General features: G+C 43.5%; 1 protein-coding gene across 2 annotated transcripts in view; it reads right to left on the minus strand.

Annotated features, from left to right (window-relative positions):
• mecp2 (methyl CpG binding protein 2) overlaps window positions 1-16,729 on the minus strand; it is a 30,170-nt gene extending 13,441 nt beyond the window's left edge. Inside the window, exons 1-2 of one of the 2 annotated variants that reach the window (XM_064300576.1) lie at window positions 16,581-16,729; window positions 4,016-4,396 (exon numbers count right to left, since the gene is read on the minus strand). In XM_064300576.1, coding sequence (XP_064156646.1) covers window positions 4,016-4,396; window positions 16,581-16,612 — 413 coding nt within the window. In that variant the 5' untranslated portion in view covers window positions 16,613-16,729. Of the gene's footprint in view, window positions 1-4,015; window positions 4,397-5,318; window positions 5,399-16,580 lie in introns of those variants that run through there. The other variant, XM_064300577.1, reaches the window with a different exon arrangement.
• Between the last annotated feature and the right edge of the window lie 217 nt (window positions 16,730-16,946).

A 16,946-nucleotide genomic window follows, 5' to 3' on the forward strand; every position in this document is an offset into this window, starting at 1 on the left:
GTATTAGTCGCACGGATGGGAAACAGAAATGATTTCACCAAGCAGGAATTAGTGTCCCTTGTTCATTACAGAAGTGAATCAGGTGTTCCTAGAATTTGGCCAATGTACAGTAAATGTTTTCGGGGCATCCCATATCAGAAGAAATGGCTAGATTTCTGGACCTGAAATAATGATCAATTCAAAAAGCGTTCTCAAGATTCCCCCCCCAGCCCCCATTCTACCGCAACACGTCCATATCCACATCATGGACACTCAGAAGGGTGATCTTGATTGAGCTTACAAATGGCTTTGTAAAATTCTGTAAAAAAGACAAATTTATGCTGATTATTATTATTTTTACCTTTGACTTATTATGGTAAAACACATAAACTCGGATTTATTATATTTGTACATATGTAAGAGCTTAAACCCGTGCTGAAGTCTGTGTGCTGTGTCTGGCATCTGTTGAGGTACAGCATACGCTTGTCATTCAAGTGCAGAAATCACAGACTAATCATTTTGCCCAAGGGCAAATATTTATGGATTTTTTATTTATTTATTTAAAAAATCAAAGGAAGTGAGGTCAGCAGCTGATTTGACATGAACTGGCACTATAAATGAGTGCAAAATGGAAAAATGAAAATTTGGTTAAATGTGTTTTGCAGGGTGTAGTGATGCACCCTGTGGTGGGAACCCGGACTGCACCAATACCACCTGCTCCCTCAGGGGAAGCCTCACAGGGAAACCCATAATGACAGCCTCCCTGGAGAGAGGGGTTCCAAGGCCTGAGCACCCCACTACGTACCCCGCTGAGTACCCCAAAACTATGCACATCCTGAGGCATGACTGACAGACCAGGGGTCGGCAACTAAGTTTGGCCTCGGGCCAAAATGTTTTCAAATTACTAATTGGTGAGCTGGAAGATAATCGTTCCCTCAACAGTATTGGAATGTTTCGTCATTTATATATAACATGGCAACAACACTGTGAGAACGTTTTTGTATTAGCTGGGGGTCACTTATGGAAAAATAGGTTATCGTACCAATATAAGAGGTCATCTTTGTTAAGTACAAAGTTTACAGTTCACTGGTTATTTAAGCAGCAAAAAAAAAAAAAAAGTATTTCTCTCAAACGTGAAAAAGTAGGTCAATGACGTGCATCACAAACTAACGGACACATTAGAATAGAAAGAAAGCCTTGAGACAAGCACTCCGGTAAAGGTTACCTCAACTTGGTACAGTGCAAACTGCACTTCTTGCATGATAATACTGTTCTGTGGTCTACTTTATCGATTGTAATTGCATACACTACATCCAACAAGCAATAATGCTTAAATTGCACATTCATATATTCAGAATCTGTAACTGTATTCGTGTATACAATAAAACCCAAGAGGTTTGAAATTCCTGGAGCAAATTGAAACAACTTAACTGTTTTTTGCACTTTTTTTTTTTTTTTTGTTTGGTGTACACCGCTTCCTGGTAGGGCTCTTCTCGTACGTCCGTGACAGCGTTACACTCTTTCTAAGACAACAGTACGTCGCACTTCTACTTCAGTGGAAACTTGAGGCTCTTTTTTCACCACAACGGATCGTGTTTCAGAGAAGAGGAACGCAAGACCGTGACAGGATTCGCACTCCCCAGAATCTCACACCTCGGCCACTGTCAGCGAGAGCCGCCAGCTCTTAATGCCGAGTCTCGCATTTCACTCAGGAAGCGGACGACACAGAGCGAGCAGCAGCTTTTAGAAGCCGCCCGGCAGAGACCGAAACATCTAGCAGAGTCAAATTCATGTGTCACACGAGGATGGGGGGGGGCGGGGGGCGGAGGGGGGACCAGCATTAATAGCTCACATTCACCGCCCTGATAGTCAATATTTAGATGCTTAATTTAATCCGTGCCTCAAACATGCAATAACCACGACGCTAAACAATGCTACGATGCTTAAATATCTTATGAATCACCAAAAAAATTAAATGAGGAACTATTTGAACTGAACACACAATGACCACATTGTCTACGGGTATGTGTACTTAAATACATCCATGACTAACACATCACTAGTCATGGAACATAACACTACCGCAGTACTACACCAGTCTAACATGGTTAAACAACACACGCACGCACATGCACACACACCACACACACACGCACGCACACACACACGTACACACACACACACACGCACGCGCACACACGCACGCGCACGCACACACACACACCGCTAGGCCACTCAGCATATCGTCCTGTCATTTTGGATTCATATACCTACTTTTTCTGCCTACTCACTTTGCCCTCATTTCAATATGGCTGACGTCCGTGTGGAGGATTGAAAGGGACTTTCAGATCTCGTGAAAACCCCTCTTTGCACCGAGACACGTTCCTACGGCAACTACACCGGCACACTACTGCAGCCCTCTTACCCTGGACATGTTGACTTTGCTCATAGAGTGGCCAGTGTTCACTGGACACTTTAAAAAAAAATTTTTTTTTTTTTTTTTTACCTCAGCCACATTCCAAGTATTTTGGAGGGAAAACTGTATCAATGGAAGGCATTCATCAACGGCCCTGTCTACAGTTCATTAAACAGGGCAGTTGTACCGAGGGTTGGGAATTCCTGGAATGTTTCAGAGAACAGAGAGGCACGCCATTAGAGCAACCCAAAAAAATTGGAAAAGCAATTCCACCCAATGTGACTGCCACGCCGGCCTCTGGGAAGAATACTAATTATTTTTTATCCATGAAAAGCTAATATAACTTCTGAGTGAAATTTCAGAAGAAACAGGCATGCAAATAGGTATGCAAACTACACGCAAGTCAAGTATGGGAATGCTTTATGAAATGGGAGAAGCCCAGTGTTTACTTGTATTCGCACTTGCAATTAATTTTAACAAAGCATTTGAGGCATTTTTAACGAAATTTCCAAAAGTGCTTTATGTTTAATTTTACGTTTATATGATTTTTTTTAAATGAATCATACCTAAATGAAATGCTTTACAAATACTTATCAATTACTCTTCAGAGGCTTCAAAGCTTAGAAAAATAGTATTTTTCACCTAGTTCCCACGGCTTGCAATACCAATCACTGGTCAGTGGCAGTGAAAGGATTGTTATTACGCTTAAAAAAAACATTCGATTAACTTTGTTTATCACACAGCCCCACCCAGAGGTAGGCTACATTTTTTCATTTAGTTTGGGGAAACCATGAACTGGTTTCCTTTTTTATTTTTAAAGAAAGGGCAGGGGCAGGCTACTTGTTTGTTTATATACAGTCAAAGGAACAAGCAAAACTTAACCAGACATTTTGAGGAATTTGGAATCCCGTCTCGACAAATATTTTCTTAAAAAGAAGAAACGTCATTGAAAAAGAGGATGCCTGGTCAGCCCATTTAATTGCGAACCTAGAAGATTATATTTGTTTTATTTTGCTTAAATATACTGCATAGTAAAATTAGCAGGTCGCGCATTTGGGTTTTTTATGTTTACTATACAATTTTTGAATGTTGTTCAGTATTTCACGCCGCTTCAGTGTCCATGTTCCTCATAGTGAAATGTTTCACTGGATTTTCTTTTCAATTTTTTTTACGCAAAGACCCTAGGTCTGACACAAAGTGATCGAGAAGCCATTTGTATGTGGTAAACCACAAACAAAGAAAATTTCACTAAATGGAACATCTCATGTAAAAGAGAGGGGGTTCCTGAAAGCCAGCAAAAATTCCACTCCGTAAATAACCACACAGCCAATCCCACACACCCAGAATGGAAAATAGAAGTACATAGGTTTTTTTTTTTTTTGCACAAGATTTGTCCTAATTAGGCTTCTGGAAACACTGTTTAATTTTGGGGTCGTCCCAGCTACAGCGTTGCATTCTGGGAGGCTGTCCCGTCAACAGCGTTGCATTCTGGGAGGTCGTCCCAGCTACAGCGTTGCATTCTGGGAGGTCGTCCCAGCTACAGCGTGCATCTGGAGGTCTCCGGCACAGCGCCTTCGGGTTGCCCCGGCGACCGGCAGGCGTCTCCAGGGCTGTACTCACTTGATCAGGTAGACGTCGTACTTTCCCGCCGAGCGGCCGGACTTGCGCTGCTTCAGCTTGCGCGTCCAGCCCTGCGGCAGCGACGGGTCGTCGTACAGCGGCCCGCGGTCCCGGATGATGGAGCGCCGCTGCTTGGGAGAGGCGGAGGGCTCCAGGTGGGCCGGGTCGCCCCCGCCGGACCCGGACTCCTCGGCCTCGGCCTCCTCGCTGTCGGCCGGCCGCCGCTGGTCCTCCGGCGGCCGCGCTAGCGCCGAGCTCTGGGCGGACATGGCGGGCTCCGGCGGCGCCTCATCCCGCGGCCCGCGCTCCCGCTTGGCCTTCTTCGGCTTCTGCGTCCGGTCTCGCGCGCCCTGTAGCTCTTGATCCTCGCTCTTCTCATCACTGCGGGTCAAACGAGACAAGCAGCACACCGTTACTCTGGGGGGAAAACGCCCGGCCGCCAGCGCGGGAGGGAAGGGTAAACGCGTCCGAACGTGGCCTTACAGCTCCCGACCCCCGGGGGGGGCTCTGCCATAGTTCAGTTGACCAATTTAACCTGGGGGGCATTTCAAGAAGCACGGTCACCAAGTTAGCGGTGCAGCTAATCCAGCTAACTCAGTAATCCTGCTTCGTGAAATAGCCCTCAGGATTACTGAGTTTAGCTGGATAACTGCACTGAGGAAAACCCGGAACTCTCCCAAAGCTGGAAGATGGACTGAAGCAAAACGAGCTGTTCTGGGTTTTACTCGGCGCAGTTATCCAGTTAACTCAGTAATCCTGCTCTGTGAAACAGGGTTTTACTCGGCGCAGTTATCCAGTTAACTCAGTAATCCTGCTTTGTGAAACGCACCCCTGAATTAGTTCGGCAAGACCAGCTGCATCAACGGGATGGTGTGACAGTGTACGCTCTGTCTGATCCGCTCGATCCAGACAGTGCCAGCAGCTGAACAAATCATGCAATGTAATACTACAGTTTTCTAAACACATGGATTATGGTTACAGAGGTCGTGCAAAAGGCTTTCATTTAAATGCTTCAATCAATTTTGCCACCAATATGCCTGGACATCTGTTTCAGGCTACGGTCCAGACACAGGGCTGGAGGAGCCTCGTGCCCGAAAACTGATTTGGTATCTTATTCTTTACCACAGAAGCCGTTCATAAATATCATTTCACAAATAAAATAAAGCGTCCCCCATGTCGAATGACTGTAGCTGTCCCTGTTGAGGTTCAGAGAGAGCTTGCAGCTCAGGAGCCAGGAGTACACCAGAAAGGAGCTCACTAACTGTCAATGTTAAAATCGTAGACTGAAGAAAAAAATACAGACCAGTTCATCCACAGACTCTCCATGGGCTCGGTGAAAAGCGTTCTGAAGTCCAGGAAGTGCAGCATCAGAGTGTTCTTAACTGAACATTCTAATGCTGAGTCACAATCACTACTGGTGACTGAAAGCAGTGGAGCTCTAGAACACTGACTAAAAAAAACCTTTAAAAAAAAAAAAAAAACCTACACATCAAAGGGTTAAAAAGGTCGCACAGCACCTCGCATAGATACGGACAGTCATCTAGGCCCCACGCTCACGTCGTTTAATGCGGCTAAACGGAACTCGGTTATAACGTGCCCGATGCACGGGAGGGGCCTTCGCAAACCACTTTGCTTTGCCTAATATGAACAACAGCAGGTCTGGCTGCGAGCCATTAACCAGCCAAACTGGACTGGAGGACCTCGCTGCAAGCCCTTCTGCATGCAGCGCACACTTCAGGAAGTAAAAAAATGAGCGCAAGTCCAGAAATAACACCCGGCGCAGTCGTCCACCAAACTGCGCACGCTGTCGAAACCAGCCCCGCGCGTTTATCTGCGCGAGCAGTCGGCTGAGGCCTTCGCCGCGGTGAAAAATGCTTTTCGGGCTCAGACAGCAGCACGCAGCACAGGCACAACCTTCACCACAAACGCTGAGCAGCAGAAGCAGATTCAAAAAGGGGGGGGGGGTGGGGGTGGGGAGAAAAAAACAAAAAAAAAACAAGGAGAAATATTTTTGGAAAATTCCAGTTCACAAAAAGTACGCTAAACTTTCCCTTCCCTCACACGACTCGCCAGCGCCCTTATCCGCCGAAGTTGCGCGAAGGCAGCAGTGACAAACGGAAGGTCACTGCGAAGCGATCTGTCCCGCACAGAGCAGCCGATCGCCCCCCACGCCCGCCACAGTTAAAGGGGCACTGCACGGCGACGGTTCTTCAACGTGAGGTCAGGAATAATCCACCTAGGAAGTGCGCGCTAGAGGGTTTCAAACGCTCGATGCGGAGGCGAAGAGCAACATGGCGCAAAAACGCATTCAAACCGTTTAACACACACACCGCAGAGGGGGACTATTCCGCTTCTTCAGCACCACTGATGTTTGCCAAAGATCAAAATATAAAAATGGGTCGTTAATATTTTGGGGCCCTGAAAATATAAACTAATCTGCAGGCGCTAGCTACTTACAAAGTTATTTACCGGGCTTGGTGCTGTTTCAGCATGTTGCCATGGCTACGTAGGTTGGTTAGCCGGCCAGCCAGCGTATGAATTTAGAACGGTGCTTCAGCCTGACCCAAACTACTTGTGCGTTAAACGGTTTTTATGCACACGTTTCAGATAATCAGAAGCATTAACCCAGACTCTGGTTTAATTCCATTTAGTGCACATTTTCAATTGCCCAGTCATATTTTTATGTGTAATGGAGAATATTTTAGATATTCTTAGCAGCTTCTGACTATCCAACAGCTTTACAGAGGCTCATATTTGTGGTATTTTGGGTTTTGTGGTCTGAAGCATTGCTCCAAATCAGCTTGTTAAGCAACCTCATGCCTCCAGAGGTTGTTATACATATGCATATCCCCAGATTAATGTTCGTGAAACTGTTTAATCTTATACTGGAAATGTTGGAAATGAAGACTCAAGGGGGAAAAAAAAACAAAAAAAAACGAAGGCACAGTAAAAAAAAAATGCATATTTATGTTTGTTTGTGTATGGACACTATAAAGTGAACACGTTCAAACGTAAAGCCCCTGGAAACAATATGTTGCAGCACCAAGCTGTTTGGAGTTACTTTAAGCGTATTTAATCGCTTCAAACTACAAACACAACCAAAAGCTCCGTCACCAACACCAGAAAGTGAACTTTCCCTTTGGTAACTGCAGATTTTTGGCAATCTCCACATCTTCATCTGAGTTGCACCACAACAGAGACGCTGCACACGCCTGCAACTGTGAAATCCCCCACCAGACACAAAAATAGCCTCTTCACTGGCTAAATCTGTGGGACAGCCCACAAAGGAGAACTTGAAAATTACACATGGAAATTTGGTCATCAGGCAAGGGGGCGGGGGGCCTATTGTAATTCACAAACACAATAAAACGCTCAGACAAAAAAACACTCATTTGCAATGATGTCATCGTGGGGGGTTTAGGGTTCACGAGCCAGTTTCAGGGGCGGTGATCACCACCCATCACACAAAGTCCACGATGCTCCTGTCGGACGCAGGACACTTACGGAAACAGAACAAACCGCGTTGATAGGCCCACTGACTGCAGTAGCTCAGCGACGGCTTCCTGCACACATCGATTTCCACGCCGTACAAAGCCCATATTTTCGCTTTTGTGAAATCACAGACAGCGCAGTGTACCGTGAGCCCAAAAAAAACCATAAAAGAAAACAAACAACAACTTTCCAAGCAGATTACACTAATTCTATTTTAATGGCTTCTGCATGCGATGAACTCCAGCCGCCTGTCTCCCACATGCCATCGCACGTTCGCTGCCATACCCGGAGCAGACTCGAGAAACTCATCTCCATGTTGACTGAGAAGAAAACAATCAAAGTCTCCAGAAACACCACTTTGTTCATAAGAATTTACAGTCATGTATTGTTTAAAGAGGAAGCGGGGAATTGTTTAAAGAGGAATTTTGTTTGATCACTTAGCCTGTGTGGTACAGGCTTCACTACACAGATACAGTGGAGGAAAGAATTCAGTTTGTGTAGTCAAATTCAGAAACAAGGATTTTGAAATTAGGAGCATATCTCCAGCACTGCACCGCAAAAACAGAAACAAGGTCTGTTTCTATAGCGAAGCCGTGGATATATTTTAATTACAGAGCTTAATTACACAGCACGTAATCACTCCCTGGATTCATTTCACAAACCTGCCCGTCCAGCCAAATCTAGGCCTGGATGCAGTACTGATAATATTGTTTAAAAAAAACCTCCGAACAGTATCAAACGCAGGGTGGGAAACAGGCAGGATTCACTAAATTCCAAAAGTCGTAACAAGATGTAGTCCACGCAATTAAAAATGTGTGTGAAACAGTGTCATTTCCTGTCTAGACACTTCCAGAAAGAATCAAGCTCAGTCTAATGAAATGAATCCACATGTCTATAAAACACGCTCTGCTACAAAGCTAGCATTCCTGCACCACAAATTACCAGTCCCCCCCCCCCCCCACCCCCACCCACCCCCCAGTTTGGCTTGTCTTTGTCTCGACTGATTACCCAGGTCAAAATCCTTATATGCACACAAACGTACTCGGCCAATAAAGTCTGATTCCGATTTTCGTATTGTCTAATGTTCCTTAAGAATTCAAAAATAATAAAATACAGGGGATTTGTTCCGATTAATTAGTTAAAAATTAGATAAAATTACAGTAACTCATGCTTCGACAAGCACAGAAAATTAACAATATATTTGACAACTACACCACAGGCTATGCGGTATCAATAATATCAGAACATTTCTTTTCTTTTTTTTTTAAGAAAATGTCTTACAGCATCTAAAATTCACCCTCGTGTGGAAGATTACCTCTGTTCCTACAGCAGGATGTTGACTGCAATGTGCTATTGCGAGTAAACACCTTAATTTCATATATTAAAAGCACTTACACCTAAAGTGCAATGTTCAGGAAGTGCAATAATGTATTTCTCATAGCCAATCAAAGCTCTGCATAAAAATACAAAATCACATTCAATTTTATTTATATAGCACTTTTTTTTTTACAGAGAACTGTCATAAAGACGCTTTACATGGTAGGAAGGCAAGAGACAGAGCAGAAAGAGCAACCCGAGCAAACACCAGGCCTGAACCTCCAAACAGCAAGACGTGAATTAAAATTAATGTTCAGAGGTTCTAATTTTAAGATCAATTAGATAATTATACAACCCGCAAGATTCATACTGATATATGCCATACGTAATGACATATAGTAAACTTTATGGTTGTATATGGAGGGGGGGGGGGGGGTTCATTTTAAGAGTCCCCTGGGGCTAACACACACAATTATGTTCCACGCACTCAATTACTTATATTTAAATTATCGAGATTATCTCCCAGTAAAACTCAGAACTAACCACCATATGAATACCCTGGCCTTTTGCACAGCTTATGTTTCGGCTTGAAATGATCATCTATGATGGAAAACGGTAATCCAGAATGCAGCATGCTTAAATCTTTCCTCTCAATTATTAATTACTAGTAATCATAGAAATATATGGATGAATAGTACAGAGAAGTTCTTCAACTGAGGCCCTTAAATTTTTTTTAAGCTTCCTAAACCATCTCCATGGGGAAAAGACACACCTGGCTGGAAACCTCTGAATTAATGACGTAATAGCGAGTGGTATTTTAGGTTTTCTATTTTATTTTTTATTTGTTTTAACTTGGTCTGATTGTGAAATTCAAGAACCGTTTGTTCCGACAGATCACCTCCCGGGGGATGACGGGTGAGGTGACATATGGATTTTACACGTTACCTCATTTTTATACCCTAGCAGTGAAACAGGAAGTAATGGGCGGCCACAAAACAGTTCCTTAGATTTGAGGTCTTTTTTATTTTTTATTTTTTTTAAGTAGTATGCTAATGCAGAATTATTTTTGTGGAATTTCACTGAGGAATTATGGGTAATATGGCCGTGGCTTTTCGTTCTGTGCGCAGTTATATTACCATAAAAGAGTGCGCTTCTCATTTTTGAGAACACAACGCGAGCTCAGTGTCTCTTTCTGCTTGTTTTATTCACTCATCTTCATCAAAGGTGTGAATCATTTTGACGGGCAGTGTGCCTCTTCACATACAAAGCTCAATTTCCCGCCTACTTCCCAAAGATTATGATATCAGATTCATCTGCTGTGCAGGGGAAACCCACAGACTGCGGTTTCAACAGTGCCGAAATTCTCGCTGTAATTAAAGCAAGCTAGGTCAGAACATATTTTCAACAGAAATAATTATTCCCCATTACTAATCCCCGAGTTCATAAGAAAAACGCAAAGCCAGCATTTAAATATTTCTTATACAATTAGATAACATGTAGAATTCTGCAACCCTGCTTTATTATTCTAACGGTAAGACTAATCAATTAATTAAAAAATTGTAATATTCGTTTAATTATATGAAAAGACATTAATTACACCACTATGGTGAATATCAGTGTATCCATTTCATTAGCATTTTAAGATCATCATCAGTAATAATGATATATTAACTTCTTTTTCACATTCAATTTATCACCATGCTATATTCGCCATTAAGCCAATAAAATGGATACAGTAATAATAATAATACATTTATTTTATATAGCGCTTTTCATGAACTGAAAGACGCTTTACAGTAAGTGGTACATACATATATACATACATACAATGAAACATACAATTCAAAAAGAGAAGAAAAAAAAGGGGGGGGGGGGGAGACAAACATCAAGGGAAAGCTAGGGAAAAGAGGTGGGTTTTAATACGTGATTTGAAGGAGGTGAGTGAGTCAGAGGTACGAATGTCAGAGGGGAGGGCATTCCAGAGTTTGGGGGCGGCAACTGAGAAGGCGCGGTCGCCAAAAGAATGGCGCTGAGAGGGGATGATGGTGAGGAGGCCGGCAGTGGATGAACGTAACTGTCTGGGTGGCTGGTAGGGGAGCAGGAGATCAGAGAGGTAAGTGGGTGCGAGGCCACTTAGGGATTTGTAAACTAGGAGGAGGAGTTTGAATGTGATGCGTGATGTGATTGGGAGCCAGTGTAAATCTTTCAAGATAGGGGTGATGTGAGACCGGGAGGATGTGCGGGACAGTATTCTTTTGGCCGAGTTCTGAACCAATTGCAGTTTGTGTAGGAGACAGGAGGGAAGACCAGTGAGGAGTGCATTGCAAAAAAATGAAACCTTGAGAGTGTTGTTGATGTGCTTTTCAAAGGAGAGGGATGGATCGAGTATGACACCGAGGTTGCGGACCAGGGGGGAGGGGGAGACAGGGGAACCGTCAATGGTGAGGGAGAAGTTGTGTAGTTTTGTGAGCTGGGGTTTTGGTCCGATGAGAATGATTTCAGTTTTTTCACAGTTGAGTTTAAGAAAATTGTGTTGCATCCAGGATTTGACGTGTGTCAGACAGGTTTCAATGATGGCAGTGGGTGGCTGATTTGTGGATGTAGAGCTGATATAGATTTGTGTGTCATCTGCATAGAAGTGGAAATTGAGACCAAAGCTGCGGAGGATGGGGCCAAGAGGAAGCATATAGATGGTGAAAAGGAGGGGACCAAGAACAGAACCTTGAGGGACACCCTGTGTGACAGTAGCAAGATCGGAGGTGTGACCATGGATAATAATACAGGTAAGGTGCTATGAAGGTGAGGAATACAGAAGTATCCGGCTCGTGTAGGTTATGGCCATTATGCAGTCTGTAGGTAATCAGACCACCAGGTACAATTTAGCCAGGAATATGGCGAGCACTGTTGGGCTGAATGCCCAGTACCCGTCATTATGTCATGTCGTGTTGGGCTGAACGCCCTGTTCTCGTCATTATGTCATGTCATGTCATGTTATATTGTGTTATGAGCAGGGGATAACCACATCACAGGGTCAGGTGAGGTAACAAGCTAGCCACACGATTGTTCACATCTGAGACAAAACTGACTGAAAAACAGATTCGCGGTGAAAGAAAATTCATAGAGTTTTATGTTATGTTTAGGTTGATGAGACGTTCGCTAATATACATTTAATAATTCCCAAAAAACGTAGGCCAAAAAGGACGTTGATAATTGTACACAAATGAACCACTGACCGAAGCAGATGGTCCCCAGAATTTTACATTGGAAGTGCAGGGCTGTCATGATTATTTTCTGTTTCCGTTAAAAGTCCTGTTCCGCAGTACAGCTGAGTCACTCAAGGCCACAGACTCGTGTTAACTTCATTACCAATTCATAATTTTTAATAATTCTCGAGTCTTAGTGAAAACAAATAGATTTGAGGAGACGGCACAGCTAGTGACTTCAAGGATCGTTTGTGCAAAATTTAATACACCGCATCACGATGACTGTATGATCACTGCTAGACAAAAATGATAATTAACAAACGATTTCTCTAATTCAGAGATTATGCATCCAGCTCCCTTAATCAGATAAATCCCGAAGTACAAGTTCTGTGTTTAAACACAATTTTTCAATCATGCAACCCCTCAGTAATACTTGCCAGCTCGAGTACATGGAGAAATTGGCTTGGTGAAACTTGTATAGACAACGTAAAAAATGTGACATTTTACATAAAAGCCATAGGAGTCGGTACTAAATTTGAATAAGGACGCAGGACATTGAGGCTATATCAGTACTGGCCGATAATAGCTTAAAACACACTCATCAGTATCGGCTGATAGGACTGCCCAACATGATGACACAACGTGCAGGAGCAGGAAGGTCTGACGACGAGATACATTCGGTGAAAATGTTAATAATAAATGCTCGACAAGTAGCCTGATTATAGTCATCCAAACTTTTTTTTATTTTTTATTTATTTATTTTTAAATTCCTCTTTTTACCGACTAAATCACAAGAAGCAAGGCTCTCGGGACTCAAGTAAGAAAGTCAAAATGTTTTGTTACGCGAGCAAAAATTAGTTAAATCGCCGTCCGCGCTCACCATCCGTCTCCCGAGAGGGCGGAGACTTGCCGCCCTTGGCTGGTGGCTCCACACGGGCCCGCGCGCTTTGGGGCGACCGCGTCGCCCCCGGGTACGGGACGGTTCGGTCGGACAGGGGGTCCGCGTTTCGCTGCCATCTGGCGACCGCGCGAGTACCGCGCGCTAAAGTCGCGCGTGAGAGGTCCAGCTCCGCTCGGCGCCAGCGTCGCTGCAGACCCGTCGCCCGCGCCGGACGGGGACTCCGCGCGTTTCGGAGGAGAGCCGCGGACGTCTACGCCCTCCCAAACTGGCAGCGGGGACCGCACGTGCACGTGTCAGCGGTTCGCAGATGATCGGCCATTCCAGAGCGGGGCGGGAATCGGAACCCACGCCAATAACATTCCGATTCTAAGACTGGCCCGTGCTCTCAGTGGCCAAATGTGACCCTTTTTTTTTTTTCTTCATTTACTTTAACACTGGAAAGAATGAGGCAACTGACTCGGGTCACATATCAAAAGTTTTGGCACCTCCCACACATGCACTAAATACAAGACAAAATAGCCTAAACTCAATTGAACTTCAACATTCAGTTATCAAATCAAATCAATTTTATTTGTAATAGCGCTTTTTTACAAAGAACCCGGCACACAAAGACGCTTTAGAGAGTAGCAGAAGGAAAACTGGGCGAAAACCAAGCCTTGGGCCCGCAAAAAGCAAGCAAGCAAGAGACGTTATGACACTGTGACAGAGGGAATATTCATCCCCTGATCTGTTCTGAATAAAGCTTGTGAGGTCGGGTAGTCTTATGAAAACCTATTCTTTTCCTGTTTGAAATCACATGCAAGTCATGCAGACCTCTTTTAAACATTTCAACACTGCAACGTATAAATGAAGCTGGGCCAGTGGGCCACATATCGAGCCCAGAAACTTGATCTGAGTGTAGAGATGGGGCCCACGATCCAGAGACGATCGTGACCGTGCAAGGGCCAAACGTGCCTGTAAAAAAACCCCCTTGGGGACATGTGTATATGCCCGGGTAGTGTTGCCAGGGATGGAGGGTTTCTGTTGGCGTGTTCTTCCCTGACTCAATGTTTAACAGCGACTCCATTGGCTGAACAGGCCTCTATGATCTCACTCTGACAGTTGCACAACGCAGCCGGTCGATCGGAAAGAGAGAGAGAGACAGAGAGAGAGAGAAAGAGAAAGATGGGGGGGGGAGGGGGGGGGAGGAAGCGGTAGTTGGCTGCACACGTTTCAAAGGATGCACCTCTGCGCACCTCCCCGAATTAAAGGAGGAAGTAGCAGAGCTGGGACGGGTCTGCGTTCCACATCGAGGGTGAAAAGAAGAAGAAGAAAATTAGAGCTGTTGAAAAAAAAAATATATAATAAATTAAGCAAAACAGATTACGCGGTGAAAGCCCGATACGGCTACAGCATTTCCTGAACTCGGTGTACACAGTATCAAGAGTGTTGCCAGTGCACAAGACTGCATTCACACTTAAACCATCAGCTTTGCTGTGCCAAAAGATGCCAATCAGAGCCAGAATGAGACTCAAAGACCGAACCGAAGACGGCGATACCAACTCCTGTAATTTACTCATACTGAAATACAAATACGCTTTTACATATATTTGCGTAGATACACAAATAAATACAGATATGCAGACAATTATGTTACTGGGCCAGGACTGCACATTTGAAAAAGATAATAGTTCATTGTTGTTGGACCGCTTTTAGAAGTGTTACAATACAGTGAATTTACTGCAACATCACCTACCAGTCTCATTCATATTAACTTTTTTTTCTTAATAGAGATAGCGACACATACTTCATGTATTACTAATTTCATTAAATAAATACACACAACTATACACACATATTACTGAATCTCCTATTTGACCTTTTCAATCCTTTTAGCAAGAATTATTTACAACAACAGACTAAACAAATGCCCACTTCTCTTACAGATCAAATTGTGACTTTTCACAAACTGAACTGCCAGACATAATAGCCTCCTTGATTATCTAAATCCCGAATTAGCTAATCAAAATGAAAAATTTAAATGTGTAATTACCGACTTCTGCGGTTATCTAAAATTACACTCCTCAGTTACATCCCAGCCGTTGCAACACATTTCCCAAAAACATGCCGTCTTTTTCCACCAGTGACGCACTTTGAGACAGTGGTGGTCCAGTCCAAATAGCTTAAATGTTTAGTGGCTAACATAGACCGGTGTGCTACACGGCATCACCATAACAACACCTAATGTTATTTCCAAAACTCTTTGTTTTCTGGAACAATATAAATACCCTTTTAGCTAGATGAAACAAAATCGGAAAATTTCCTAATTAATTGTCATTTATATCAGGGAAACGTTCTTTGTGGCCATGTAAATCACATGGTGTACACAGAAGACACATTGATCATTCTCTAATGTCAAATAAAACCTTGTCCTCCAAGGACAAAAACTTATTGCTGTTTTTTTTCACCCCCAAATTTAAATATCACTTTAATAAAACTGAATACAGCTGCACAGCCAGCCAAATATCCACTGCGAGTGTAAAACGGACATCTTAAGGGCAGCGAAAATAAACCTCCAGTCTTTCCCAAGCATAACAAATGACGCAACAAGCCTGTTCTATGTGAGACTATCAATGAGTCTCGATGTAAAATAAGAAAAGCTGCACAAAACGTCACTTAGCAGCTAAAAAGCAAACTAGTCTAGAAACCAGCAGCTTGACTGCGCCAGCAAGCTTGCTGGTACAGCTACCAAGAAACGCTACGTAGCTAGCTAGCTACACGGTTTATATTTAGCTGGCTAGCTCGCTAGCTAAATACACCTCAATTTTTCAATAAATTCAAATCATATAGCGACAACATGAACACGCCACATGCAACGTGAAAAATACACAAATTTCATACAACCCCAATTTTGTCCTTGCTCTATTAACAGAAAGCCAGAAATTTCACTACGCAATTAGCTAGCAAGCGCCAGCTACAAAGCTAGCTACCTAGTTACGACGCTGCCAAATTAGGCAGCTAGCTATATCGCTAATGTTAGCCAGCTAGCTATAAACAGAAGAAAAACCCGGCATCGCATCATGCTGCATGTTCCTGGAAATATTATGAGCGCACGTTTAAGACAATGTTGTATGTTATATGGAAACATTCTTGTTAGCTTTACTTTTTCAGAGATATATCTAGAAATGTAGTTGGCCAGCTAGGTCGCTAGCTCGCTAACGACATTAGCCAACTAGCAACTGAGGCTGAATTTTCAAATCTGCTTACAAAGGGGGTGTGGATGCAGGCGTTAAAAGAGACCATCAACTGATGAAACAAAGATTTAACGTTGCAGAAATTAAATACTCGGTAAAATGCTTAATACATATTTAGCCTTTGATAGCTTGCTGACTAGCTAGCTAGTAGCTTATAGAGTAAGCTAGCAGAAACGTCAGTAAATGACAGAGACAAACACACCTCCTCCCACTAACGCACAAATTATTTTCTTCTCATCCTACTGAAATGTGAAAGCGGGAGAAAAGCTCTGACGTACTCTCCCCGCCTCTCTAAAAAACTAGCGAACATTTCATAAGTAACGTTTGAAAAGGCAAAAATAAACACTGTCACTTCTTTTCGGGAGTCATTTGAAATCTACCAAGACACTGAAAAGAGAACATATGTTATTCACACTTACAGTCTCTCCTCTCCGCTCTCTGCGGCGGCCATTTTTTATTTAAATAAATAAATAAAATTCACTACACATCTTTTGTGGGTCCCCTCCCCCTCCCCTAACGCGCACCATCACCGCTTCAAACAATTCGCGCGAGATCTGTAACACGTAGTCCATAGACAAGCAATTGGGACTCCCGCGAGATCTCCTCCACTCAACTGCGAAACCAAAAAATTCTCACTCCAAAGCATCCCCGGAATCCCCCGCCTACAAACTAATTTTATAATCGTCGATTGGCTGTAAAGAATGACATTTTGCGTTTTGCTTTACCATTGGTTACCGAACACAGAGTCGCTTGGCCTTGGTTCTTGGTTGGCGGAATAACCCCTC

The sequence above is a fragment of the Anguilla rostrata genome, chromosome 11 (assembly GCF_018555375.3).
Source record: "Anguilla rostrata isolate EN2019 chromosome 11, ASM1855537v3, whole genome shotgun sequence".
Lineage (NCBI taxonomy): Eukaryota > Metazoa > Chordata > Actinopteri > Anguilliformes > Anguillidae > Anguilla > Anguilla rostrata.